The following is a 24,442-nucleotide window of genomic DNA, read 5'->3' as shown; positions in this document are numbered from 1 at the left end:
CTGTGGCGAGTTCTGAGCACAGAGGTGGGAAAAGCCTGCCCATAAAATCTATCGATCGAGCGCCCGTGAGTTGCCTCTTTGACCTTAGATAACCACTACTACCTAGTAGTCTGTGACCTATTTGCTGAAATGCACCACTATTATCATGAGCCAGTAATGCTGCTTGAATGCTCACTCGTGTCTTAGATTGCGTTTGTGATTTCCGCCGGCTCTATGCATGACCGGGAGATACGGGAGAAAGGAAATGATGCACAAACAAGTCGGGCCTTCGGCCATAAATGGCAAACTTGGCAATGACTGCACTGCTGTATCCGAGTGCTATATCTCCCAAGGTTCTACCACATTCTTGCCGAAGAAGCATCTCAATCCAGGTACCGGACGGGAGGCCGAATTATACTGCTCAGGTTCCTTGGGAAGCCGCGCGACCGACTGCCAGACTAGGTAGTAGTTAAATATTCCCGCCAGCCAACCACCAAATTTAGCCACGAAACAGCCAGTTCGGCCGCCGGCGGGTTCCCCGATCCTAGTACCTTTTCTACGTGGTTCAGATCAGACTTGGTTTTACGCGATTGTCGCCCCGCTTATGTGCTCCGATAACATGGGTATCGTCGCTCCATTTGTGTGCCAGGGCAGTGTTAGTGTTATTACAATGGTGTTTGTTAACGCAAGACCTGGTCTCCGTGAGTTTGTAAGTAAGCACTAGACCAAATAGTGGCATGGTGGGTACGTGTACATGAATTGGGGCGTAACCTATCAACTACTGGGTACTAGAAAGTACCTACCGTCTCTTAGGGTCGTACACCATCCAAGATGACTCCCCGCACGATTTAGCGTGGTTGAATCTGGTCCTGCCCTAGAGCGGTCCGTCCGATGGCTTCTCGACGCTGAAGCCGTTATCTTTCTGAACCCCGTCTACCCGACCATGGGTAAGTTTTGGATGATTTCAAAAGACAAATTTCTCGCAGTATACTCAGTCATCTTTCATAGCTAGATAAGATCTCTTTTCCCCATGTTTGGAACCTTGCGCTACTTACCCGAGAACCAGGCGGGGGAGTTCCTCGAGCGGGAATCAGGAGTAAATGGAAATATACCAACCAACAAACCTCAGCACTCAGCCTGCGATAACTGCAGAATCAAAAAGGTATGGATGAGCCCTAATGCTTCCACAAGAAATGCATTGCTGGATTTATCACCATCACCCCTCAAAGTTTCAAGCTAGCCATCCAGAGTCTTTCATAACCGCGCCTAGATAGATCCGCTGCAGTGGCCGAAGAGCAGGATGTTCGCGGTGCAAGACTCTGTCCCTCCCTTGCAATTATACACCCACCCCCGCGCGGAAAGGCAGAACCAAGCCAGCCTCAAATTCGGAACGAACGGACCATAGGTTTGAGAATGGCGGCCGACCGGAATCTAGTGCGGCCCCCGGCAGATCTCCCGCCAGGGAGGCTGAGGACGCTGCCCCACCAGCTGCGGTGCAGCCCACCCTGTCGACCATGGAACCACCACCACTGTATATGGTCGAAGAGAGTTATATCGGGATGCACAAAGCCATCCAGGGGAGCCAAGGGAACGCCGGGACAGTCCTCAATCTAATGAAGGATACGTTGACCTGGTCCAATTGCCTCGATTGGTCCCCAGGAAAGGAGGTTCCCTGTCTGCCGGAGTTCGATTATCTGATGACAGAGAATCCACACCTTGCCGTCGATTCTCTTCTCGCTGGGTGGGTATATTAAGCTCCGTATCCCCGGAGCCAGAACCGATACTCCAGAACTTAGGTCACTGATGAACAATAGTTACCCTGGGACCGGAAATACTGTACAGCCGCCGCCACCGCCCAGTGCACATGGGTTCGCTCCGCTGGATATGCTTCCAACTCCTTCGTTGACGTCCCATACCCTTGTCTCCACCGAGAACACAACCCGGTCACGTGAAAGTCCTTGTACTTCTGAGCTAGCTATGGAAGAGCTAAATTCGTGCTTATGCCTCGGGTCCGCCGTCTTCCTCCTGGACGAATTGGAGTGGCCCCATCACGAAAGCAGCCCTGATGAGTGGGGTCTAGACTTTATCCTTTCAATCTACCAGGAGGTGCTTGTCCTCTGCAGGCGCATGATCATTTGCGACGTCTGCCGACGAAAGTCAGAGAATATGATGGTGCTCACCATGGTGCTGGAGAGATTGACTATTCTGTGTGGGGAGGTCATTGATGCTTTTATCGCCCAACGGGGACTTAATGGGCCGGGGGTCACAGCCGTCCCTAGCGCGATGATGAAGAAACAGCCGTTGGTCGTGGGTGAGTACCAGATTGAAGGGGGAGACTACGAGGTCATGATGGGGATGCTAGTGACACGGCGGCTGTTGGAACTGGAAGGCCTGCTCGCCCGCATCAAGATGATAAACGCCTCCACCCGCCGCGCTCACCAGCAGGCTAGATTGGGGCGTGTGGATCAGCATCTTAAGAACCTATTTCAGAAGCTGACTTCCGTCTGTCCTCTGGTCACCGAATGGAAGGTCGACCTTAATCGGTCGGTGGTCGCAGACAAGACTTGGAGAAACACCTAGTTTACGAAGTGTGCTTGGGTAGGATAGTTGCCATAAATTTATATTAGAGTGCATCTACTGCTCCAGGAAAGAGGTCAATCGACTGTACTGCGGCAACGAGAATCTAGCTACCCTGCCCAAATCGAAGAGCTTTAATGGGATCAGACAGCCAATTAAGCAACCAGTATCTTCGTTCTTAGGTTGATATTCAAGTGGTCTAGCATCCAGACATACTAGTGGTACTATGTATATTGGCCTATACTCCCTATTTGGCACTGTCCAAGACGATTAAACTTGGGTTCGAGGAATCCGTCAAGTGATTTGAAGGGAAACACCGGGCTTCCCAAATGCGGAACGCACCTTCGACTGCCAGGTGCAGTGGCACCAGGTGTCATGCCCCCGAGTAAGGAGTAAATACCGCCCGCGCACCACCTCAGGGTTCGGGGTATCTAACGCAGGCTCGGATACTTTGTACCGGGTCCTCAATATGGGCAAGTTCACGTCACTAGCTCAGCTCTCGGGAGTTGCCTATCTTAAGGTTGGACAAAGATACTCCTAGACTACAAGTAGGCACCATCTGCCAACCTCAGCACTTATTTTGCCACTAATGGTTTAAGTAAGCAGCTATATATCACGGCCGCTGGAGAACAAATTGTAATATTGCCTTTGTGTGAAATTCTACTACACAAGATGTTGGCCAGCTTGGCGGATAAGCCTAGTAGTGTGCTTTTTATCTTTATTATGATATCAGTAAATCCTTCCCTTGTGTCTATCTAGCCTTTCTACTGTGTCTGGTTCACTACTGACGTGGAACCTAGCTACTAATCTTCACTATTTTGCACAGTCTGTATAATCTCTATTTTTCATTCTCTAGCTGGTTTTCCGGGTCTCTTACTTGCTTGTATGTTACTGGTAAGCTCTCTATTTCACAAATGGTCCCTATTTCAACTTGATATTGACCTTTCTACTTACCCAGGCATAGAGAATTTACCATTTCATAGGTGGTTGTTTTCACCGAGGCCCTCTTCGAACACGGAACGGCAGAATAAACCCATGGCAACCGAAGATATACACGAGACGGTGTTGATCGAGTATACGGACGGTGAAGAAGATAATATGTCATGTACAATATCTTCGATTGGGGGAACTGCACGCGAGTGTCGCAGCCATTCCTTATAGCCACTGTAAAAGTTGGGAATGCCTAGAAGAGAACGCGGTATCGTTGTCCTACACCGTGGCAGCTCTGCCTCGCGGCCTCCAGCTGACTGTTCTTCCCTGACTGGGATCTGAAAACCACATACGTAGGCTCGCACCGACGTTTCCACGTGGATGAGTAGCACGAAGATCATACGAATTCTTCCTCTTACAGAGAAGTCTCTACACTCCAGCCGGCGTGCAACTCACTTGCAGATGGCCGAGTCAACAACATAGGTATCATTTCTCAAATCTTGTCTACCTGGTATCTGCGCGTCATATCTAGTGACTACTCAAGTTGAACCTGAGCACACCTAAATGAGACATACCGGATCCACATGATCGGTGCTCATTCGGTTTATCTCTATATACAAGGTGTCCTGATCCTTACTCTAATCATGGCTGTGATATACGGGGTAGAATTCGAGGATATCTTGTCGCGATGAATGAAAAGAAAGGTAAGTGGGTGCCGATGGCGCAAGGTGAGAATACACCAGATAGTAGCCAAGTGTATGAGAAAGAGTTCCTGCTCAATTAGAAGAAAGTGTTGCCCAAAGGAGAGGAGTTACGTGCTAAATATATTGTACGGAAAAGACGGCTATATACAGGATTGGTCCACGCTTTAAAAGATGTGGTAGTAGAAAAGAAATGAAAGGTGGTCTGAGAGAGTAGAGTTGTCAGTAAAATTAATATCTGAGGGCTAGAGAGGTCGCCGTTTGCATTCGAAATCAATGGTTCTATATACTAATGATGAGTAGTATCAAGGTAGTGTGTTTAGCTTTTGTTTGATCCTGTTGGATTGAATGATATGAGTCCGGTGGAGAATCAGTGGGTTAGGATAGTTGTAGATTGTGCACTATTGTCACTTTTATTAGTAGTAATAGTGGTCAAAAAGTAGCGGACAAAGATACCAGAGATATTTAGAAAGAGTTTATTAGATAAACTACTTCAGCAGTATAGTATTTGTTATTTAGTAATAATAGACATATAAATTCGATAATAATTAGATATCTGTAGAAGCAGAATTCTAAGCCTAGTATTTAGGTATAAGTATTCTAGCTCTTCTTATGTCTGTGAATAATCGCTGTAAGCGAGGAGAGAATCGATGAAGAAGTTGTTCATTCTACGGAGGGCCTGGGAGGCCGGAAGGTTAAGTATCCCACACCATCGATCCAGGCGATAGGAAGGCACGGAGGCTTCTATACACCAAGCCGCGGAGGCGGCGGCCACAATGTCATAACATAGTATTTCTTAATAATGATAAATAATAAGCTAGGAAGATAAGTAGTATTATAGCTTAGCTTAAAGAATAACTTTGATAGGGCTATATTCATAATCTTTACCTATACTTTAGGAAGAGATATAATCAAGCTTAATATTATTTGATATATATACAGAATATCAAAAGGACTCAAAAGTTGATAATTATCTAAAAGCAGTTGATTGAGTGAGAAGTATAGCAGAGCAAGCAGATATTTTCGGCTTACGGTAGATCTTGTAGGAAGATAACGCAGTTGATACAGTAGGCATAGCAGGCACTCCACAGACATAAGTACTATAAGTTAAGTTAGTAGTGAGATTGAGCAATGAGGTAAGCCGTCTTAGCCACGTAAGTTAGCGTTTGTCCTTAAGCAGATTGCCAAGGCGGAAAGGTGGCAAGGTGCTGATCTGTATTTCCACGCAGTAGATAGCCAAAGGGCAAAGGGCGCTATGCCTAAGCAGGGACGCTATACCACTTCAAGTAATTCGCCGTCACCGCAGACCACGGAGTAGTTAGGAGTAGTACGGAGTAGGTTTGTGGGATGGTCTTAGCGGAATCAAAACCAGGTTTTCCTGCAACTCTTGGTCTTGGAGGATGTGATGTACAGTGCTCCGTACATGATGTGGAGGGGCCTTGATGATTGCTCATGGGAAGCGGGCCGCGTGGGGAACACAGTGGACGCAAGAACAAGAAATAGCAGAATTAGGGTACTTTAGCTCGGTAGTCCGGTAGGTAAACCTCTCGGAATTGATAGCTCGAGTTGGAAGCCACCCAGCTGGCTGCTTCAGCTTTCCTGCAATCCATCTAACTAGTTACTCTTGTCCTCTTGTCCTCTTGTCTACCTACTCGACACGGTCGATTAACGGCCGGTGAGTCGCCGGATGAGGAAGCCGATGCGGGGGCAGACATGGGTTCGATCCTTGTCGGTATCACTTCTTGTTTGGTGGTTTCTTTTTCTTTTTGCTAATCAATGACGACGGTCTCTGGGATGGGATTCCCCTTCAGGGTGGTAGGGTTCCCACTAGTCAGAGGGTTGAGAGGAATTCAAGTAAGGGTACTGATTTCTGACTAGTCGGGGGCTTGGCTGGACCTTACTTACAGTAAGTACCTAGATATTTTTGCTCCACTTGAATAAGTTACAGTGTATTGGGTTGTCACTTCTCACAGCACCTGCTAGCCCGTTGCTACTTACCTCGCAGTAACTATGTTGAAAGTCCTACTGTACAAACAACTTTGAACTTGAACCTTCTGACTCAGCTTTCCATTATTCTTTTATTCCATGGTTTAGGAAGCTGATGTTGGAAGAGATTGATTGGTGGATTGCGATCCGCTATCCAGCAGGATGATGACTCCAGAAGGGGTTAACCGCCAATCACCAACCAGAGAATGTCCCAGGCAGCTCCAGGCTATGACGTGTGGTTACTTTTGTAGGTACGGAGTACTGAGTACCTACTAAGCTGGAGCCCGGAGTACTACAGGTCGGTATAGTAGAAAGTGAATGGCCTGGTTCTTCAGGACCTCCACCTGCCGCATTCGGAGAGCTTCATTGTAGCTCAGCCTATGTAACTGGTGTATGGACTGCCGTTACTGGACTGTGGATTTGCACAGTGCACTGGCTGCATGTGATGTCAATGGCCAAGGGTCCCTGTCGTTCTGGTCTTCTTCCACCAAGGTTCGCTGCACCCTCCACGGGCCATTGCAGTGTTCCTTTTCTGACACATTCCAGGGCCCAGCTTAAGATCGACTGTCTCTACTGTCTAGACTGCGGCTTCCAAGCCCTGGAGGTATCACACACAGGGCTTGATACCGTTGTTCCAGTCTTTCCACTCTTTTCTCCCCTCCTCATTCTCCCCTCCCCTCCCCTCCCCTCCCCTCTTTCTTCTCCTTCTTTCTTCTTCTTCTTCTGCTCTTGTTGTTCTATCACCACCCTTCTCACGCCTTCTTCTTCCTTGACCTGATCTGACTTTAATTCCTTCTCTACTGCTTTTTCTTCTACTTCTCCCCCATCCCCCAATCCCCCAACTCGACTAATCTCTTTTCCTACTACTACTACTACTACTACTACTACTACTACTACTACTACTACAACCGACAACGACAGACTTGTACTACCTACATACTGTACTACTATACCTCCCACTCACATTCCACCCCCACCTTCCGCACTATCCGCCCCCTCGCTTCTATCAAACATACTCACTTACTTACTTACTTACTTACTTGCTCCTCATCACCCCCCTCATATATACTCATTCACTCACTTGTCATCCCTCCCTACACTCTCTATACTCATCTGGGATACGTTGGTGACCATGAATCCCAACATCACCCGGTATTCCCGGAACGCCCACGTGCGGAACGGACAGCCCACCCCGCCGCCCTACGACGACAAGCGCAACTTTCAGAACATGCAGGTCGCCTACCCCATGCAGTCGTATCAAGAGCAGCAGCAGCAGCAGCAGTCGCCTCCGTCGCAACAGCAGCTCCTCGCTCCTCCCCAAAACGACGAACGGGCCAAGCGCGAGCGGTTCCTGGAGCGGAACCGGGTGGCCGCTAGTAAATGTCGACAGAAGAAAAAGATGTTCTACGAGAACCTGAACCAGCAGCACTCGGAGCTCGAGGAGCTGAACAGCAAGCTCCATTCTGAGATCGAACACCTTCGCGGCGAGATCCTGACGCTGAAGACCCAGTTGTTGCAGCATGGCGAGTGCGGGGACCCGGCCATCACCCTCCATCTCAGCCACATGGTCAAGAACATCACCGCCATGGACCATGCGGCGGCAGACCGCCGTCGTGCCTCGCAGACTATGGACATGCTGGGCCTGGGGGGCGGCTCTACGCTGGCTGGCACCCGCAGCTCCCCCCCGGGTCTGTCGCCCTCTTCCACTGCCACTGCGAGCTCCTCGGGATCCGGCCATTGCGCCCCTCTCCCTACCGTTTCTATTGGTTTCGGGTTCGATGCTATGCCTATTGTCGCGACCAATACCACTACTACAAATAGCAGCAGCGACCAACTTGTCAATAAGACAATCGGGGATGAACCATTGAATGGACCACTGGATCCCATGCCTGAGTACGAGTTCCTCGAAGAGCTCTTGGATATGTAAGAGGAACCATTGTGACTGATTAGTGTGATGATTCGTTGCCGGGATCAGCGCGCACCTGGCTGTACTGCATAGCGGAGGCTTGCTTTTTCTTTTGTCTATTGCCCTCAAAAGCGAACGGAAGTTTATTCGAAACTTCTCTGAATTACCGAAGGAGGGTGCATGTGTGGGTGGTTTGCTCGGGGTTCTGGATCTGTGACAGTGGGAGGCTCCGTGATCCAGACTTTCATTTATCTTGCTTTAGCGATTTGCTTTGATTTTTATGGGCAAGGCGTTTTTGTCGGTGTTTCTGAGGTTCTGGGGGAGAAGGGAAAAGGCGTTTTACGGACGGCGGACACAGCATACGGAAGAGGTCACTGCCTGGGATGGGGGAGTTACATTCGTTTTTTTTTTTCCTTTTTCCGAAACCTGGGTAATCTGGGCGGTCCCGAGCTGTGGACAATCTTGTTATCGCTAGTTGTTTTGCCTGTGGAATTATCCCCTGTCCTGGATGGACGAGATCAGATTCCTTGTGAGATGCTACGAGACGAAGCCACCGATTTTTGTTGGGGGTTGTTTTGATGACAGAAAGTCCAATTCTTGTGGTGGTAGGGTGGCTCACTGGCTAGAGCCGGCCAGACCGCGCTCGACTTGCTTACCTGCATCAAAGTGTTGTGACTAGTTGCTGTACTTAGGGACTAGTAGCAATGTTAAGAAAACTAATTGATGATCCTGACTACTGCGGTAGGCAAGTGGGAAGATTGTGCTGGAAGAGGTGACTTATCTATAGCGAGTAAGCATACAAAAGATAGCACTATCGTGTATGTCTGGCCAAGCGACTCCTAACTTACAAAGAAACACAGTAAGTCGACTGCCCTGCACCCTTAGTATTCTTAACATTTGGTTCCAAGGTGGGAAGGGGGAAGTGGGGGGGAGGGGGGGGGGATTTATCCAGATTAATCTATCTAGAACACGAGTTATCCTCTAGCTAGATAGTATGTATCCTGTACAAGTAAAGAGCACAAAAACCAAGCCAGAAAAACCCAGCAAGTATGTACACAGCAAACGCAGTACTACTCCGTAGGATATATCCCTTTCAAGTCGTATGTCCAAGCAGATTATCACCCATAACCCTCAAACTGTCCTACAAGTTTAAACTTATTTCTTCTTGGGTAGGTAGCCTTTCTCCGGCGAAGATCCTCCGGCCCCATCGATTCCCCCGACAAACAAATGACGTCGACGGGAACAACCGCTTCTCGATCTGCCCCTCGCTCTCTCTCTCACACACATACACACACACTCTCTCTTGAAGTGTTATTGTTCCTGTATGACGGAAACCGGAGGGAAGATACAGAGGTGGAATTGAATCAAGGAGGGGTGGGGGAGGGTATGCAGGTGGAAGCTCTGGAGTTTTCCGAATGTACTCCGTACAGTAGGTAATTTATCTGAGTGGTAGTGAGAAGCTTGGCTGGTTAATTGATTAGCTTACCACTGTTCTACCATGTCTACCATGTAGTTCCGTTTACAGTCCAATATCACTGGGATTCTTGTCTTGGATGCAGTGAACCCTTCCAACCTACTGTAATATTTGAAGCACGTACTCCGGCTGTCCCTGCCACAATTGTATGTTAGTATAACTAGTATACTGAGCCCAGTGACAACATCACCGTACCAAGATATCAGACAGCTTTGGACTCCTGTATTATGCTGTAGTTAGTAGGAAACTCGGATTGTGCAGTACACAGAGTTTGCAGATTCCAGTCTACAGCCCACAGTACGGTACAGTCGAGTACACAGCTAGGACAATCTGAATGAGAGTTCTGTTCACCTTCCGGCCGACTGACCCTTCCCTTCGTTCCTTGGTTGCGTCGCCAGGGAATCCATCCGCCTTGCCATTAACCACAAAGAGTCTCCGAGTTACTAATAGGTAGGTAGGTAGGTAGGTAGGAGAAAGCTTCGGATGGAACTGGATCAGGTGGTGGTTGTGGTCTCCGGTTGGCTGCTGGCTAACTGGGGTCCTCCAGACAGCGGTACAGTAGATGCGCTGGGGCTGGGCTGGGCTGGAAGGAGGCCGAGTTACTCGCGAGTACCTGGTAGTTGCAAGTTGGGCTGTTTGTTGACCCCGTCTCTACTGTCTCTTTGTAGAAAAAAGGGGATAATCTTTGTCTACAGATCGCATGGCTTGATGGGATCGTATGTTTTTACTCAATCAACATCTTACAGTGGCGTACATTCTTTTCTTGAGGTACTGCAGCAAAGGCACTTAGCTGGGTGGAAGCTGCCAAAAGCTGCCGAGACTCCCGGAACCTTCACGAATTCATCCCCCGGCGGCCGCCATTTCCCACTTCCCACTTCCCACTTCCCCCCTTCCCCCGGGCCCGGGCCTGGGCCTCAATCTCATTTCCCACTTTAAAGGAACTTTCCAATGACCACAGTCCGTAAGGTTCAGGTAAAGTGATCCGGGTCCAAATCGCGGATGTTCTTAGCAGAGGCGATGTAGGTTTGCTGTTGCTGACGACATGATCGATTTGCGTGCGTGGTGTTTAGGTCTGGGTCTGGACTCGTCGGTAGGGTTATAACTACCTAGTGAGAGTATAGTATTTACTAGTAGCGATTTTGGAGGAGGGATCTACGATGTTAGGAATGAAAGTGGTGGTCCGGAAAGGTCGAAGGTGGAAAAGGTCATGAGAGCACTGTGTGCTGTAGTGAGCAGAGAAATCTCAGCTAGAACGATGTTACCCTACTGCCTCTCGCATGTATCCATGGGTTTCGGAATATGATCTACTAGTGTGCTTGTACAGAGAATGGGGATCGCAGCTAAACTACCGTACCTTATGTAACCAACACCTCTCAGCTGCCCCCCTCCAGCCCTATAGGGTTCACCCTCCTGCCCCGGTCAACCCCCGGGTCTACCGGTCTACCAATCTACCGGCCACCGTCGAACAAAGAATCAATCTCCTCCAACCGCATCCCCCTCGTCTCGGGCAAAACCCCATACACGAACCCCGCGAACCCCGCATCCAGCACCCCGAACAACGCGAACGTCCCCCACCCCAGTCCCTGCAGCAGATACGGCGTCGCAAACGACCACCCAAAGTTCGACAACCACTGCGCCGCCACCCCCATCGCCACCCCGGGCTCGCGGATGCGCGCCGACGAGAAGAGCTCCGCGCTGCACGGCCACGGCAACGGGCCCCATGAGAGATTGTACGCCACGATGCTGAGGTAGATGAGCGCAACCGTGAAAACAGCAGCGGGTGAGAGCGAGCCAGCCTCCGCATCCGGCGAAGCAGTGCCCCGCAGAACAGCCGCCGTGGCCAGCATGCACACCGACATGGCCAGCGCACCAGCCACAAGCAATGGTCGGCGGCCGAAGCGGTCGGCCACGAAAATCACAAACACCAAGCAACTCACCACTTTCAGGAAGCCGAAGATGCCCGTTAGCAGCAGCGTGAGCCGCGCGGTGGACTCGGAGGTCGTGGACGCGTCACTGCTGCCCCCGACCAGCAGCGAGAAGAACTGCGGCCCGAAGTACGCCATGGCCGTGGCCCCGGTGGACTGCTGACAGACAAACAACGAAACTCCCAGACCCAGCCGATGGGCGTTGGACCGCTGTAGTAGTTCGCGCGGAGAGAAGTTCGTCGTAGCGTGGGCGTCGCGCTCAATAGCGGACTGCATCGCCCGGAACTCCGCCTTGACCTCTGCTCCTCGCGAAGCGCGGATCCATGCCAGGCTGTCCCAGGCCGCCGACGTGCGATCGTGCGAGAGCAGCCAGCGCACGCTTTCATGCAGAGTGAGCATGCCCGCACCCATCAGCGCGCCGGGAATCAACTGCAATGCTAGTGGTATTTGCCATTGCGCTGCAGTCGGCGTCGCGTACTGCATCCCGTAGTCGATCCAGTACGAGATCAGGATCCCGATGGTGAAACTGAACTGGTAGCAGCTGCCCAGGCGGGCACGCATCGACGTCGGACTCATCTCCGTCAGATAGATCGGGATGACAGTAGCAGAACCACCAATACCCAGCCCGCAGATGACACGGCCGATGTAGAAGACAGACCGAGCATGGCTGTCAAGGACCTCGAAAATCACCCCGATACAAAAAATAAACGAGCAAATGGCCATCGCAGGGCGACGGCCGAGCCGGTTGGTCAAGGGCCAGATAAGCAAGCTACCGACCAGGGCTCCAGCCTGCTGGACCCCCACGGCAATGGCACTCACGCGAGTCTCATTCTTCGAGGTATAGCGGAAAGACCGGTGGAAAGAGTCGAATGTCAAGACCCCTCCTGTGTGTATGTGTCATTCATATGGCCTTGCCACCGGGTCGGAGATCAAAATACCAATCACGCCGGAATCGTAGCCGAAAAGCAGGCCGCCGCAGCAGACAATGGCCGTCAGCCAATAGAGACGGAATAGTGCATGGCTGGATGGCGGCCTAACAACACTCAATTCCTCTTCATGCTGAATGAGGGGATCCTCCGGACGGACCTCATCCTCGGTCGCTACAACAGAGGATCGCATCTTTGGATCGTACCCTGCAGACCAGAGACGGACGCAACCGAAGAATTATATACCCAAAAACGACCCAGACAATAAGGAGGTCAACCACTAACTTAAAGGACTGCGAGTCAGATGACGTACGTACCGCGCTTACGTGTTGCATGTAATTAGCGGTCAGTGCGCCGATCACGATCGGCTTATTATCAGATCATCACGAAAGAATCAGTAAATAATTCCCGTCGCACACATCGCGAGTCCGCCCATGTTCGTGTTGCGTCCTGCCGTCTAGCCATCTCCTTCAGGAGGAGATGAACATTTTCAGCGTGCGGATGTCGCGTGTGCTGATTCTCGCCTCGGCTGTCATCGCCGCACTGGCTCATCTTCTGGACCTGCGACAGAATCCATCGCCGCTGCTCAAGAGATGACTCCAAGCCAGCCACAAATAAAGGCCACACAAAGCCCGCAGGCAAATGTCGCTGCTGTCCCTCAGTCGACTGGCTTTCGACGGTCGCTAGATGTATAATGCCCTCTACGGCCCGATGCACCCGATCAGTTCGCGGATAGATGGCGAATGCGACCCGGTGCAAGTAGATGAAGATCGCCAAGAAGTTGGCAACATACTGCCTGAAAATTTGACATGTTTCTCGCGCAACAGCAGGCTGTAAAGTGTCATATAGCTCCTCGGGGCTGCTGTAGATGTCGAGTACGCGTGGGCGTTGGTTCCACAGCGTTTCCAGGTCTGCGCTTATCTGATGAGCAAGCTGAAGCACCTCGAACTCATCACTGACGGTGCCGCGGTTACGGTGGTGCAGATCAATGGAGACGATCCGCCGGAGAATTTGCTGCGTCTGCACGTGAAACTGAAATGCCGGACCGGTGACGGCTTCGCGGATGAGGAACGCGGGCTCGGGGCTTTCCTCATCGTCTGCTATGGTACTGCATTGCTCGGAAGTAGCGCTTTCCGAGGATTTGTCTGTCGACATGAGACCTCCGTAGTCAATGAGCGGATCACCCTCGCGCCCAGCTATCAATGCCTTGATGTCCAACAGTGAGACCCAAGCAACGATTATGCGGCTTAGACCGGTCCAAGCCTTGGTTCGGTTGTGAAAGCGTTGCAGTAGTGAGTATGCCGAGTGGAGAAAGGACGTGCCAGCGTCTCCGAGGGCCGGAGTCGATAGAAGCTGTTTTGTGAGCCCATGATTCACAAACCGCATGGGAATCACCTACCTCGGCAAACATCAACAGCAGCACCGTCGTAAACACCTGCTTCAACACCGGTTGGTCCACCACCCCGACTAGACATGACTGCATTTGAGAGCACGCTAGCCGATGGTACTTGGACTTGCGTTTCGACGTCTTTCCCTCAACTCGCGTCTGATGCACCTCCGAGTAGCAGTAGATGCCAAGCAAGACAGCTCGACAGGATCGAGACTGGCGTACGATGTGCGCCTGCACATACTTCCAGTCCAGGCCGATTGAACCAAAGATTGCAGGAGGCGGGTCGCTCGTCACGAAATGGGTGAACAGACGAGCCTCATACGACGTCTGCTTGTCATCCAAAGCTTCTATTTCTGCTGGTTTGGCCGAATCACCAGGAGCAGAGCTGATGTCAGCATTGGTAGCCCAGCCCATCGTTTGCCCGTTTTGCCTGACGCTCTGTGTCACAGCACTGACATATTCTGGCCCCGCCGACAGGCCGGTGAGTCCATGAGCAGTTAAGTCAAGATGCTTCTGATGGAAATCCGAGGTAATTTCGCCTATGAAGCTCAGAATATCCAATGAAGAATAATCGACAGCTGTTTCAGGAAGCGGACGCGCAGGAGTAGGCTGCTGTTGCTGCTGCTGTGGTGTTGACGCTGCAAGTTGGCCGTCACAGAGAACGGTATGGAAGAAGTTCAAATCGGAACGGTCAGACGAGGTCGCGTCCACGGTCGCGGAAGCTACAGGACGAGCCTGTCTGTTAACCCGGGCGATATGGCCTGGTACAATCGTCTTGTAGGCGCATTGCAAGCGCAGACGACTGCAGTTCGCACAGGTCGGCTTGATCTCATCGCACCGTACTTTGCGCGACCGGCACGTCAGACACCCGGTGCGTCGGCGGGGTCCTGACCGTCCCATGCCCCGTGCTCGAGGAGCCTGGCATAGTTAGTCAGTATGTTGTCTGTCTAGAGCTGGTAGGACAAGAAAAGAGATTCTACCTCCATGACTTCCGAATCTGCAATGATGCATGCATGGTGGCGGGGTGTTGGTCTCGAAGGCTCGGAGGTGAAGTGGGAGCGACGATCCCCCCGGCGTTGGTTCAGGAACCGTCGCCGGCAACACCCGTAACGGGCCGCGCTGCGTCTACAAACGAAAGAAAGAGACAGGAATCGAGTCGGTAGGATTGTCATTGCTACATCATTGAAAGAGCTATTATTCAGGGTACTCTGTGGTAAAGCACATCTCCGGGTGAGAGTCGCTTCTTATCTCCGCCCAGGCATTTCGACGTATGGAGCAAATGTCCCCGCTCCTTGCGCACATACGCCGCAAAGCAAGCGGCAGCCATCGTGATAGCACCGTAGCTGATATACACCGGGTATTTGAATTGTTCCGGTCGAGGGAAAGCAATGGTTGTCGCAAAAGACAAAAGCTCGAAGATATTCTGCAAAGCCATCTCAGTCGCGGAGAACCGAGCCCGGGATTCTTCGTTGACTCCCTGCTTTCGGTCAGCATGGTTCATCTTGCTAGCAATAGCCACTCCTTACCTCTTGCACCAGAAACTGCACGGACAGATCGAATCCCCAGAGCCCGATTCGACTCAAGGCTACTCCCACAATCAAACTGACAGCGACCACCTGAGAGGCATTGTCAAGGAAGGCAAACGCCGCTACTGCTGTCACTAGACAGCTGAATTGCCAATTCAAGAACCACAGTCCAGCTCGGATGGCACCGACCCTATTCATTATGAACGGAGCTGCCCAAGTCCCAGATAGCTCTGCCGCAACAGCACCGATTCTCATGGCGCTGACCTGAAGGGGGGTGAAGCCAGTATGCAGCAGGTAGGTGACCATCGTTGCTCCAAAGGACAAGACCGTCAGATAGAGAAGGCTCAAGGCGAGGCTGGCTAGAAAGAGACGATTCTGGATATATTCTCTCCAAGGAAGCGCCGCGTTTTTGATGCGCTGCACGAATCGCTGAGCCACGCTCCGAAAGTCATTCTCATCGCGCTGGAAGCCTATGGTTTCAGTAGCTGGCTCTCGACGCACCAAGTGAGGAACTGAAGCGTAGACCTGAGAATGATGAGCGACGAAGCGACCACGAGGAGGTTGGTTCAGTGTAATACCTGTGCGATTGCAACGTATTCAACAGCAACACATGACATATTGATGCCCAAGGTCGTCCAGATTGCAGCCATGGTGGAGAACCCGTCAATCAGGGAGATAAACAAGGGAGCTACGAGCTTGCAAAAGAGGTCTATCCTTCTCATCGACGCGTTGAGGTCTATTCGATTAGCAAACGCCTGGTCAGATCATGTCCGAGAGCCTACCTTGACGGGGAATCTCCAATGCATCTGCCACAACGATCGCCTGTCCAGCACGTCAGAGTATTCTCTTGAGCATTGTAGGATATAAACTCACCCAGTCTCGCTCCACGGCTACTGTATTAACCGTAGCGGCTAGCTTTTCAGCACAGGCTAGCACCACCGTCGTCAGGAAGAGCAATATCTTCAGTATCGAGCTTGGTGAAACAAGTAAAGTCACGAAGCAAACACAGGAGCCCGCTACGGGTAGTCTCTGCCAGACTAGGACGCTATTAGCGGACTAGTTACCCTGGAAGGCCACTATTCTCTGGCGTACCGATTGATTGTTGAAGTGCAGTCAACCGGTTGGATTGATCCACAACAGTCCCCAGCCATGAGGACAAGATAACGGCCGATAGGGACCGCACGAGCGCGTAGATTGAGGCGTAAAGCAAGGTTCCGGGGAAGATAGAGGCCAGGAATAAAACAGCCCCAAACTCAAACATACGAGAGTTCCATGTTGAAAGGAAATGAGAGACATAAAGTCTAATCAGAACTCGTGATGAAGGTTTGGCAGATGGAGTTTCTAGCCTCTCCAGTCTATGGAAATGTGGTTCGGAGATGGACGGCACCATGGCGTGGACGTCAGGTGTAGGGTAGGCGGCACGTCGCACAGATCACTTCGAGTAGTTACAGGTCTGAAAGATCAACGCATTGCAAGATTCCAGCACCCTTTGTCGGTTATGTAGAGGTGCAATTGAAGCTGAGCCAAATGCCATACTAGTACTCCCTTTGAAATAAGAGGTGGAGCGGAGGCAGAGTTCCGAGTGGGCTGAGGAAAGAGAATTCAAGGTGAAAGTAGCCGTGATTCGCCCGGGGATGACCTCGGGAGAATCACTTACAGCCTGTACAATGCCCACCGTGCAGGACACTGGCAGCCCGCACTGTGCACCAACCCAAGTGAGGAGTACTGTACTGAACACGTACTACATTAAATGCAATACATGCAAAAAGAGTTCTGTCAATAAATCCCATCATATGTCATTCATTCAGCTATCTATGGAAGTGCCCGCAACGAGACCAGCAACGTTGACGAATTGCTTTCCATGAGATCCTTATACTGTTCAACACAATTTTGGGCAGAAGAACGGTTTCGCTGCAATATCCTCAAAGCAAAAAGGCGATGTAGACTTGATCCCGCTCCCTCACATGCATTGCTAAGGTATGATCTTCAAAAATGTACAGCAGACTCGGTAAAAGTTTCATATCCAGATAGGCAGCAGGCAAGGGGGAAAAGAAGGACGGATGAGAAGGAGAGATGCATCGCGATTCCTGTCACGAGTGAGATGAAACAGTGGAGAGACATTAGGGCGCTGGAAAATAGGATTTGAAGCTTTCTTGTGTCACACGGACTATGAAAATACCCTCACACTTGAATCCGCACTTCCCGTGGCCAGGATGCACCGAATCTTCTTGTTCACCTCTTGTCGTGGAGCCCCGGGACCAGCCTCAGTGGTCTCTTCTGTCGTAGCATCATCCGTCACCACGTCGGGCGCCCATTTTATGCAGCTGACAAAGTGTCCATGTGCATCGCTAATGGTCTTGACAAGTTTGGCTTCCTGGGAGAGGTCCCAGCACCGGATTGTCTTGTCGTCTCCCACACTGACCAGATACTTGCCGCCCGGATGAAACACTAGGCCTCGGACCCAGTTATCATGGCCTACCAGGGTCTTAATCAGCCGTCCCCGTGAGTCCCAGAGCCTGATCGTCTTGTCGCGAGCGCCGGTCGCAACAAATTCGGCAGAGCTGGTCGCGGGGGGAGGCTTCTTGAACCCAGCCAGGGTCGCTAGGTATTTGTAACTGGCTGGTGGCGCAAAGACACAGCATTCGAGATAGTTCTCATGGCCCAATAGGGTAGCTTTCGCCTCCGCGGTAGAAACCTCCCACACGGTGGCGGCTTGATCTCGACCTCCCGAGACCAGCCATTTTCCATCGAAGGAAGGAGAGACGTCCCGAATCCAATTATCGTTCGAACGGATTGTCTTGACGCAGTAACCGGTGGATGCGTCCCATATACGGATCGAAGCATCGCGACTGGCCGACACGAGCAGATTTCCGTTATTGGGCAGGAAGCTGACCGCTGAGACTGAATGGTCATGCCCGGAAAGCGTTCGGATATTGGCATAGTCATTGCTGGGATCCCAGAGTTTGACCGTTAGGTCACTTGAGCAGGACGCCAGTAGCGTATGTCCTTTTTGCCCGCCATAATCCAGCCCCGAAACCGCCCGCATGTGGCCTTTGAGTGTCCTCTCCAGTTCCCCCAGTTCCCAGTCCCAGATCTTGATAGTGCAGTCTTCGGAGCCGGACGCTAATGAGGTGTAGACAGGGTGGAAGGCAACGCAAGTCACTGCATCGCGGTGCGACTGAAATTTGTGCCGCGCCGGTGATGAGGGGAGCCAGCTCGTGGGGTCTTGATTGGATCGGGATCGGGACGTCAGGGCCATAGAATCCAGTTCGTTCTGCAAGGTTGACACCTTCGACTCTAAGTCCATGATCTGAAGGTCCGTTAGCGCATGCGAAACTTTCTGCTGCTAACCAAGCGCCCGACTCAAACGGTATACAATTTCGAGCGGGATACAAAAAAAAAGGGCCTCTGACCTTCCTCTGTAGCCGAGCCACGCTCGTCCACTTCTTCTCCAGCAGCCCCTCATATTTTTTGCATGCAGTGTCGTCGAAGCCGTCCCCGATCGGTAGCTCTTCGCGTATGGTCGCAACGCTTCGGGCAGCGTTTATGGAAGATAGATAAGCTATTAGGGACTTGTGCCTAGCCTTGTATCAGTGAATCAGCAAACAACTCAAATTGGAGTTCGCAGAGAAGCTTACAGCTCCTCTGCTTGTCTTGTTGTCAACGTTTGACTCATGACGACAGGTATGAAACTTGGTGGTTAGAAGCGATTTCGGGTTGCGGCCGCCAGAGGGCGACGCACTTCGTCACACAGACGAGCAATCGGGACGGTGTTGTTGTGGCAGTCACTACGGCTTCGCAGGGAATTGGGAAAGGGAAAATTCCGAAGCGCGGCAAAGATTCAGGGAGGCAGGAACTTGAAGGTTCGGGTGGTCAAACGCAAAATTGAGTGAATGGCAATCATGAATTCCAGTTCGCTTTGTATACAGTTGATTTCGCGCGTGCAGCGCCCAGGGGCCGCGGGACCTGTGGGCACGTGTTTCGATCTAGAGTAGGCGGTGAAGCCAGAAATCCAATGAGAGTCCCATTAGGCCCCAAGGCGGGGTACCGTGCTGCTGAGTCAGGTCAATGAGATGTGCTGCACAACAGCCACTTTGGGCTGATCTCTTCTACGGAGACATGGTACGGACTTCGGCCTATTCCTGGCAACTTTTTTCATGGTATCATAGGGTCTAGGAAAATCTAATCACAGATATGGAACGAAATCTCACTCGTTCCTTTTCACTCCCATTGTGTGCCCTTCAAGCGCTGCATCAAGTAATCAACCTCGACGACCTTGGTGAGGGGGATGACATATTCCTAGCAGATAGTTAGTGATTTTCTCAGGTCATGAAAGGAAGCACCCTCACTTTATACATTGCGACTACCGCCTCAACATTGATCTTGGGTCCGCTCTCTGTAGAGAAAGCGGGATCGGTACCATATGTCTTTGCCTTCAATGCCAGACGCTCGAGAACCTTCTGCTCGACCTTCGCATCTGTGATAGCAGCATCAATCCCCACACGGTCGTTCGCCTTGATCATCTTGACGAAGCGCTCGGGTTCTTTCTGGAACTTGGACTCGGCGACAAACTTGCCGAAATGGATGCGACGCGACAAAGCCTGTAGGCAGCTGACGTCGCAAGTAGCGGAGGAGCCGTAGTTCTCCTGAGTCTCGCCACGGTCCTCACGGCCGAACTGTGCGCAAACAGCCGGAAGAATGTTCTCGATATAGCGCTGCTTGATGATGTTGTTGACGTTCACGTCATTGTCATGTAAGATCTTGGGGTATTCGAGAGGTGCCAGGATAGGTTCTTCTAGGGCATCCGGGAAGAAAGGGTATTCATCGGGCGATTGGTAGCGGCGGACACGCGATTGGATGCGTTCCTGCTCGCGAAGCAGGTAGTCCAGGAGGCTGACATCAGTGCCGGGGATCGATACACCGCCGGGTGTATAGACGGGCTTGTTGAGGGGGAATTGAACCCGTTCAATCAGGTGAAAAGTGATAGTATCTTCAAGTCGGCTATACAAGGAATATTAGTGGTGTCATTTGTGAGGCCGGCCACATGAAGAAAAGGTACGTAGGTGATGGTGGAGGGTTGCAGCAGGGATATTGGAAAGCGACGGACGGAGGAGCAAAATAATTCCCGACTGATCGGCGACTCACATGAGCTGGAAGCGGATGTTGGCAAGGTCCAACGCCTTGGAGGCGTCGGAAAGATCGATGGCTGTATCCATGATGTCGCAAAGATATGTGTCTACGCAGTATGCGGAGGAAAGTATTCAAAAGCTCACTATTGTTAGCAGAGGATCGGCTAGAGGTTTCAATGTTCCTTGGGAACGATATCGGCTTTAAGTTGCTGCGCAGGTTACAGAATCCTACAGCACTAGTTTTGCGTTTTGCCGATCTCCACGGATCTGACTCGAATTTGAAGCAACTTGTGGTTCGGAAACCGACGGCGAGGCAGTTGATATAAGTTCGATGCCAGACAGCAGGCTGAGATCTCGAGATCCAATTGAATACTCGTCACCGACTTATAATCTTCTGTAGGCGTCCTGATGATGACTACCTGGTATTAGTCTGACTTGTGCCAGTCATAGATCGGATGTTATACATCTATACGGTATAATTACAGTTATGGGGGTACTACCGGGCGGTGGGTAATTTATGGTAGTAGTCACAGGTTTGTGGCTGGTGATGCCGTCATGTCCTCTTTCCTTCAAGGATCCAATCCCTGTCTTGCCAACGTGAGGAGAAAGGCTATGATGATGATGGCAGGAGACTCTTCAACTTGGAGATAAGAAGAAAGAGTTTCTCCGTCCAGTTTTATTCTACACCATATCAATTCATTTTTGCCTCTATTGCCAACCCTCCTCATTCTATTCCGCACAGCCACCGTTCCCTTCCATCTCTCGTGGGTGGAGACCGAGCTCCAGCTCTCTCCAGTAAAATACCACCCGAAACGCCGTAATTCATCGCGTGCCACTCCGTCCATCCAGAACTTCTTCCCCATTTCTCAAGGCTTGAAGAAGTTCCGACCAACTGCCCGACCGACGACCGCACCCTCTTCATCAGCCACCCTCATACCCTCCGAAACCTCAACCCTTGTATGGGCTTGATAGCCTCATACTAAACGTCACCCTCCTGGTCGGTGTTGCTGTCATGGACAGGCACCGCCGTGATGAGTCGCCTTCCGGTCTATCAGATATTGTCGAGCAGGATGGTCTTTTAGGTACCGGCATAACGGTAGTGTTCCCTTGACTTTAATGGTGCCAACAAAGGTCACTACTGACATGGCACACTCTCTGCGACGCAGACTCGTCACCTTGAGGCTTTTGGGCGGAAAGTTACATCGACTGCTGGGCATTTGATGGGACCTACTTCCGAGTCTTCCAACGGCGGCCACTACCACAACGCTATGGTCGACATTCAGCGCGAGCTGCGACGGCCTGCCGCGCAGCGCAATGTTTTCTCCTTAACCCAAACCACTCCAACCGATCTGGTCCGCTCGAAATTGTCTACCTCCGAGATTCAATCGCGAGCGATCTCCTCCCTTCCCGATGACCTTCTCATGAACATCCCTGAAGACAGCAGTTCCTATTCGCTCTTCCAAGGATTTCAAGCCTCTCAGGATGACATTGAATATAGAAAGGCTCATCGCCGGCGCTCATCCAAGAGCAAGAAGTTATTGAAAGATGGGGAGGCACACGCCGCCCTGCCTTCTGCGCCCGCGGATTTGAGAAAGGAACGGGATCTACTCAGTCGTAGGATGGACCTCATGGGTGTTCGCAAGAACATGTGCAGCTCGGAGATACATGAAATAGACAACAAGATTGCGAACTTGCACAATATGCGCAAAATTGTCTTAGATCGTTTAGCCCATCTAGAGATGGAAGAAGCCGAATTGGAGCATGAATGTGAGTCTCGAACATGGTCATTTGATGCAAACGTAATTGGTGGCTAACCAAAATCCAGTGACGGAGGTTGATAACAAACTAGAAGACATCGAAGAAGAGGAAGCGGCACACGCGCAGGCTCAGGCCCCAACAACCCCGAAGTCATCAGAAGCAAACGACGACTCAACCGTCTCGGAGGATCCTTCAATGGATGCATCCTTCATGTCGGAGTCCATTTACCAAAAGATTCCTTCCCCGAAGAGTGTCAAGCAAAGGTCCATAAGTAAGCGCAGCTGTTCGCGACACATCAAGAGAAACATGACTGACAAACCAGGGAAACGCTCGATGCCTATTCTGCATGAACACTTTAGTCCCGGGTCCGAGATCAAAGAAATGGCGGCCCATTCTGACATGGTCACAGCAATTGATTTCGACTATCCTTTCGGTACTATGATCAGCGCCGCGCTGGACGATACGGTGCGGGTGTGGGATCTCAATGTTGGCCGTTGTGTTGGTTTCCTGGAAGGTCATAATGCTTCCGTCCGCTGTCTCCAAATCGAGGATAACATTGTTGCCACGGGTTCAGTGGATGCATCTGTCAAGCTATGGGATCTAAGTCGCGCCCGAACAATGACCACTCGCGACAACCGTATCACCCGCCGCGATGACAGAGATGAGGAGACTGTGCCAGCCGATGACGCCTCGGTAGCATCACATTCTACTACGCTAGAGGACTGCTATGTTTATTCACTAGATGCCCACGTTGATGAGATCACCGCGCTTCATTTCAAGGGTGACACCCTGATATCAGGCTCTGCTGACAAGACACTGCGACAGTGGGATCTCGTCAAGGGGCGCTGTGTTCAAACGCTCGATGTATTGTGGGCGGCCGCGCAGGCGTCGTCGCTGGGCGGGGATTCGCAATGGCGCCCGTCGGGACGCCTGCCAGACGCGTCAGCGGATTTTGTCGGGGCCGTTCAGTGCTTCGACGCCGCCCTGGCCTGCGGCACAGCAGACGGTATGGTCCGTCTCTGGGATTTGCGCAGCGGACAGGTTCATCGTAGCCTGGTGGGCCATACTGGCCCTGTTACCTGCCTACAATTCGACGATGTGCATCTGGTCACCGGAAGTCAAGACCGCAGTATCAGGGTGTGTTGTTCTCCTCCTCAATTTTGTTGCTCAAGTGCTAAACGCCACCAGATATGGGACCTCCGAATGGGATCGATCTATGATGCCTATGCATACGACAAGCCCATCACCAGCATGATGTTCGACACCAAGCGGATTGTTGCGGCTGCAGGCGAGAACGTCGTAAAGGTCTATGACAAGGCCGATGGTCATCACTGGGATTGTGGCGCTGGAGTCGGCGCTGATGAAAATGGCCCATCGCCTGCAACAGTCGAGCGGGTGCGCCTCAAGGATGGCTTCCTTGTTGAAGGTCGCAAAGACGGCGTCGTTGCTGCTTGGACCTGTTAAGATTTGAGATGACCATGCTTCTATGACTTGCAAAACCCGCTGCCACGTACATGTTAGCATTTGGATGGCTCTGTATTTTGCGACTGCTTTGATCGCCTCAGCGACTGTACATTATCTTTCCATTTGGCCAACATAGAAAGGGAAACAAGGCGCCTTACGGCCGGTGCCGCGATTGTATACTAGTTTATTATTGATACAAGGTACCCTTCTCGTGGCTACTCCACCATTCGATAATAACCTGTCCCTTTGTTCAAAGCTGAAACATGCTTCTAAGAGGCCATGCATAAAAATAGCTAAGCAAATAAAGAACGCTGAAAACACCATTGGTGATCGTGGTCGACATGAAACAACATAAAGAGCCACCAGGAGCAAATGATTCAGTGCTCAATGCCTAAGGACTGTCGCCATGAGCTCATCCTCACGCATGCCAGACATCTATGATCCTCTCTACAATTCATGCTGAAGTACTCCGTACTTCGTAATGTTTGTCCGTTCTGTGTACGGCTATTTACTGTGAAGCGGGCTGGCGTTCGTATCCACCAGTCCTGATTAGGCAGCCAAATGTGTAATGTCTCGGTATCTGTAAAATCGACCTTCCTCCGCCAAATCCACTCGGACCAGTTCCCTTCCTCATCTTCGCTCCGGCATGCTTCATGCCTGTTCTTCCTAAACAGCATCTTTCTTGCAGAGCTCTACTTGCTTGACGCGTCATTCATAGGCGCAACTCTCTCTGTACATTACTGAAGCATATATCTGTGTATACATCCACGG

General features: G+C 51.3%; 8 protein-coding genes across 8 annotated transcripts; 3 read left to right on the top strand and 5 right to left on the bottom strand.

The window, feature by feature from the left end:
* Positions 1–1,009: 1,009 nt before the first annotated feature.
* On the top strand, positions 1,010–2,675 carry BP01DRAFT_322588 (Zn(II)2Cys6 transcription factor domain-containing protein; the record flags this gene model as incomplete). The annotated part of the gene is made up of 3 exons (XM_025572767.1): positions 1,010–1,141; positions 1,254–1,720; positions 1,794–2,675. The coding sequence occupies 3 exons, from the start codon at positions 1,010–1,012 to the stop codon at positions 2,557–2,559; spliced, it is 1,365 nt and encodes a 454-aa protein (XP_025429785.1). The 3' UTR covers positions 2,560–2,675.
* A 4,453-nt stretch (positions 2,676–7,128) lies between these two features.
* On the top strand, positions 7,129–8,230 carry atfB (bZIP transcription factor atfB). The gene has a single exon (XM_025580243.1). It carries the CDS (start codon positions 7,306–7,308, stop codon positions 8,098–8,100), a length of 795 nt encoding a protein of 264 aa, XP_025429784.1. The 5' UTR covers positions 7,129–7,305; the 3' UTR covers positions 8,101–8,230.
* A 2,529-nt stretch (positions 8,231–10,759) lies between these two features.
* BP01DRAFT_93168 (sugar porter family MFS transporter) lies at positions 10,760–12,604 on the bottom strand. Its single transcript, XM_025580242.1, has 3 exons — positions 12,565–12,604; positions 12,417–12,511; positions 10,760–12,362 (listed from the first exon to the last, which is right to left on the bottom strand). Exons 1-3 carry the CDS (start codon positions 12,567–12,569, stop codon positions 11,002–11,004), a joined length of 1,461 nt encoding a protein of 486 aa, XP_025429783.1. The 5' UTR covers positions 12,570–12,604; the 3' UTR covers positions 10,760–11,001.
* Positions 12,417–14,714, bottom strand: BP01DRAFT_344003 (Zn(II)2Cys6 transcription factor). Its single transcript, XM_025573541.1, has 2 exons — positions 13,804–14,714; positions 12,417–13,757 (listed from the first exon to the last, which is right to left on the bottom strand). The coding sequence occupies exons 1-2, from the start codon at positions 14,692–14,694 to the stop codon at positions 12,780–12,782; spliced, it is 1,869 nt and encodes a 622-aa protein (XP_025429782.1). The 5' UTR covers positions 14,695–14,714; the 3' UTR covers positions 12,417–12,779.
* A 271-nt stretch (positions 14,715–14,985) lies between these two features.
* Positions 14,986–16,884, bottom strand: BP01DRAFT_358229 (putative iron-regulated transporter). Its single transcript, XM_025575382.1, has 6 exons — positions 16,413–16,884; positions 16,194–16,357; positions 16,103–16,142; positions 15,899–16,056; positions 15,321–15,845; positions 14,986–15,271 (listed from the first exon to the last, which is right to left on the bottom strand). Exons 1-6 carry the CDS (start codon positions 16,708–16,710, stop codon positions 14,993–14,995), a joined length of 1,464 nt encoding a protein of 487 aa, XP_025429781.1. The 5' UTR covers positions 16,711–16,884; the 3' UTR covers positions 14,986–14,992.
* Positions 16,885–17,115: 231 nt separating this feature from the next.
* BP01DRAFT_424615 (WD40 repeat domain-containing protein) lies at positions 17,116–19,248 on the bottom strand. Its single transcript, XM_025579712.1, has 3 exons — positions 18,959–19,248; positions 18,734–18,899; positions 17,116–18,630 (listed from the first exon to the last, which is right to left on the bottom strand). The coding sequence occupies exons 1-3, from the start codon at positions 18,994–18,996 to the stop codon at positions 17,488–17,490; spliced, it is 1,347 nt and encodes a 448-aa protein (XP_025429780.1). The 5' UTR covers positions 18,997–19,248; the 3' UTR covers positions 17,116–17,487.
* A 213-nt stretch (positions 19,249–19,461) lies between these two features.
* Positions 19,462–20,809, bottom strand: BP01DRAFT_343993 (chorismate mutase ARO7). The gene is made up of 3 exons (XM_025573540.1): positions 20,466–20,809; positions 19,670–20,321; positions 19,462–19,619 (listed from the first exon to the last, which is right to left on the bottom strand). The coding sequence occupies exons 1-3, from the start codon at positions 20,534–20,536 to the stop codon at positions 19,542–19,544; spliced, it is 801 nt and encodes a 266-aa protein (XP_025429779.1). The 5' UTR covers positions 20,537–20,809; the 3' UTR covers positions 19,462–19,541.
* A 224-nt stretch (positions 20,810–21,033) lies between these two features.
* mdv1 (WD repeat-containing protein) lies at positions 21,034–24,129 on the top strand. The gene is made up of 4 exons (XM_025575381.1): positions 21,034–21,545; positions 21,616–22,216; positions 22,275–22,478; positions 22,530–24,129. Exons 1-4 carry the CDS (start codon positions 21,462–21,464, stop codon positions 23,669–23,671), a joined length of 2,031 nt encoding a protein of 676 aa, XP_025429778.1. The 5' UTR covers positions 21,034–21,461; the 3' UTR covers positions 23,672–24,129.
* Positions 24,130–24,442: the final 313 nt, after the last annotated feature.

This window comes from Aspergillus saccharolyticus (assembly GCF_003184585.1).
Source record: "Aspergillus saccharolyticus JOP 1030-1 unplaced genomic scaffold BP01scaffold_24, whole genome shotgun sequence".
Classification (NCBI taxonomy): Eukaryota; Fungi; Ascomycota; class Eurotiomycetes; order Eurotiales; family Aspergillaceae; genus Aspergillus; species Aspergillus saccharolyticus.
The sequence above is the reverse complement of the archived record's forward strand: the minus strand, read 5'-3'. Positions and strand labels throughout refer to the sequence as shown.

Excerpts from the sequence above, each read along its gene's own strand:
- atfB (XM_025580243.1), top strand. The coding sequence starts at position 7,306 with ATGAATCCCAACATCACCCGGTATTCCCGGAACGCCCACGTGCGGAAC.
- BP01DRAFT_93168 (XM_025580242.1), bottom strand. Across the intron at positions 12,363-12,416 it reads CTACGATTCCGGCGTGATTG|GAGGGGTCTTGACATTCGAC; the intron begins GTATTTTGATCT and ends ACATACACACAG.
- BP01DRAFT_344003 (XM_025573541.1), bottom strand. The coding sequence starts at position 14,694 with ATGGGACGGTCAGGACCCCGCCGACGCACCGGGTGTCTGACGTGCCGG. Across the intron at positions 13,758-13,803 it reads TGCTGTTGATGTTTGCCGAG|CTTCTATCGACTCCGGCCCT; the intron begins GTAGGTGATTCC and ends CTCACAAAACAG.
- BP01DRAFT_358229 (XM_025575382.1), bottom strand. The coding sequence starts at position 16,710 with ATGGTGCCGTCCATCTCCGAACCACATTTCCATAGACTGGAGAGGCTA. Across the intron at positions 16,143-16,193 it reads TAGCCGTGGAGCGAGACTGG|GCGATCGTTGTGGCAGATGC; the intron begins GTGAGTTTATAT and ends CGTGCTGGACAG. Across the intron at positions 15,846-15,898 it reads AATACGTTGCAATCGCACAG|GTCTACGCTTCAGTTCCTCA; the intron begins GTATTACACTGA and ends CATCATTCTCAG.
- BP01DRAFT_424615 (XM_025579712.1), bottom strand. The coding sequence starts at position 18,996 with ATGAGTCAAACGTTGACAACAAGACAAGCAGAGGAGCT. Across the intron at positions 18,900-18,958 it reads ACAAGACAAGCAGAGGAGCT|GCACAAGTCCCTAATAGCTT; the intron begins GTAAGCTTCTCT and ends ATACAAGGCTAG. Across the intron at positions 18,631-18,733 it reads TGGCTCGGCTACAGAGGAAG|ATCATGGACTTAGAGTCGAA; the intron begins GTCAGAGGCCCT and ends ACGGACCTTCAG.
- BP01DRAFT_343993 (XM_025573540.1), bottom strand. The coding sequence starts at position 20,536 with ATGGATACAGCCATCGATCTTTCCGACGCCTCCAAGGCGTTGGACCTT. Across the intron at positions 20,322-20,465 it reads AACATCCGCTTCCAGCTCAT|CCGACTTGAAGATACTATCA; the intron begins GTGAGTCGCCGA and ends TTCCTTGTATAG. Across the intron at positions 19,620-19,669 it reads CGGTAGTCGCAATGTATAAA|GAATATGTCATCCCCCTCAC; the intron begins GTGAGGGTGCTT and ends ACTATCTGCTAG.
- mdv1 (XM_025575381.1), top strand. The coding sequence starts at position 21,462 with ATGGACAGGCACCGCCGTGATGAGTCGCCTTCCGGTCTATCAGATATT. Across the intron at positions 21,546-21,615 it reads TTTTAGGTACCGGCATAACG|ACTCGTCACCTTGAGGCTTT; the intron begins GTAGTGTTCCCT and ends TCTGCGACGCAG. Across the intron at positions 22,479-22,529 it reads TGTCAAGCAAAGGTCCATAA|GGAAACGCTCGATGCCTATT; the intron begins GTAAGCGCAGCT and ends CTGACAAACCAG.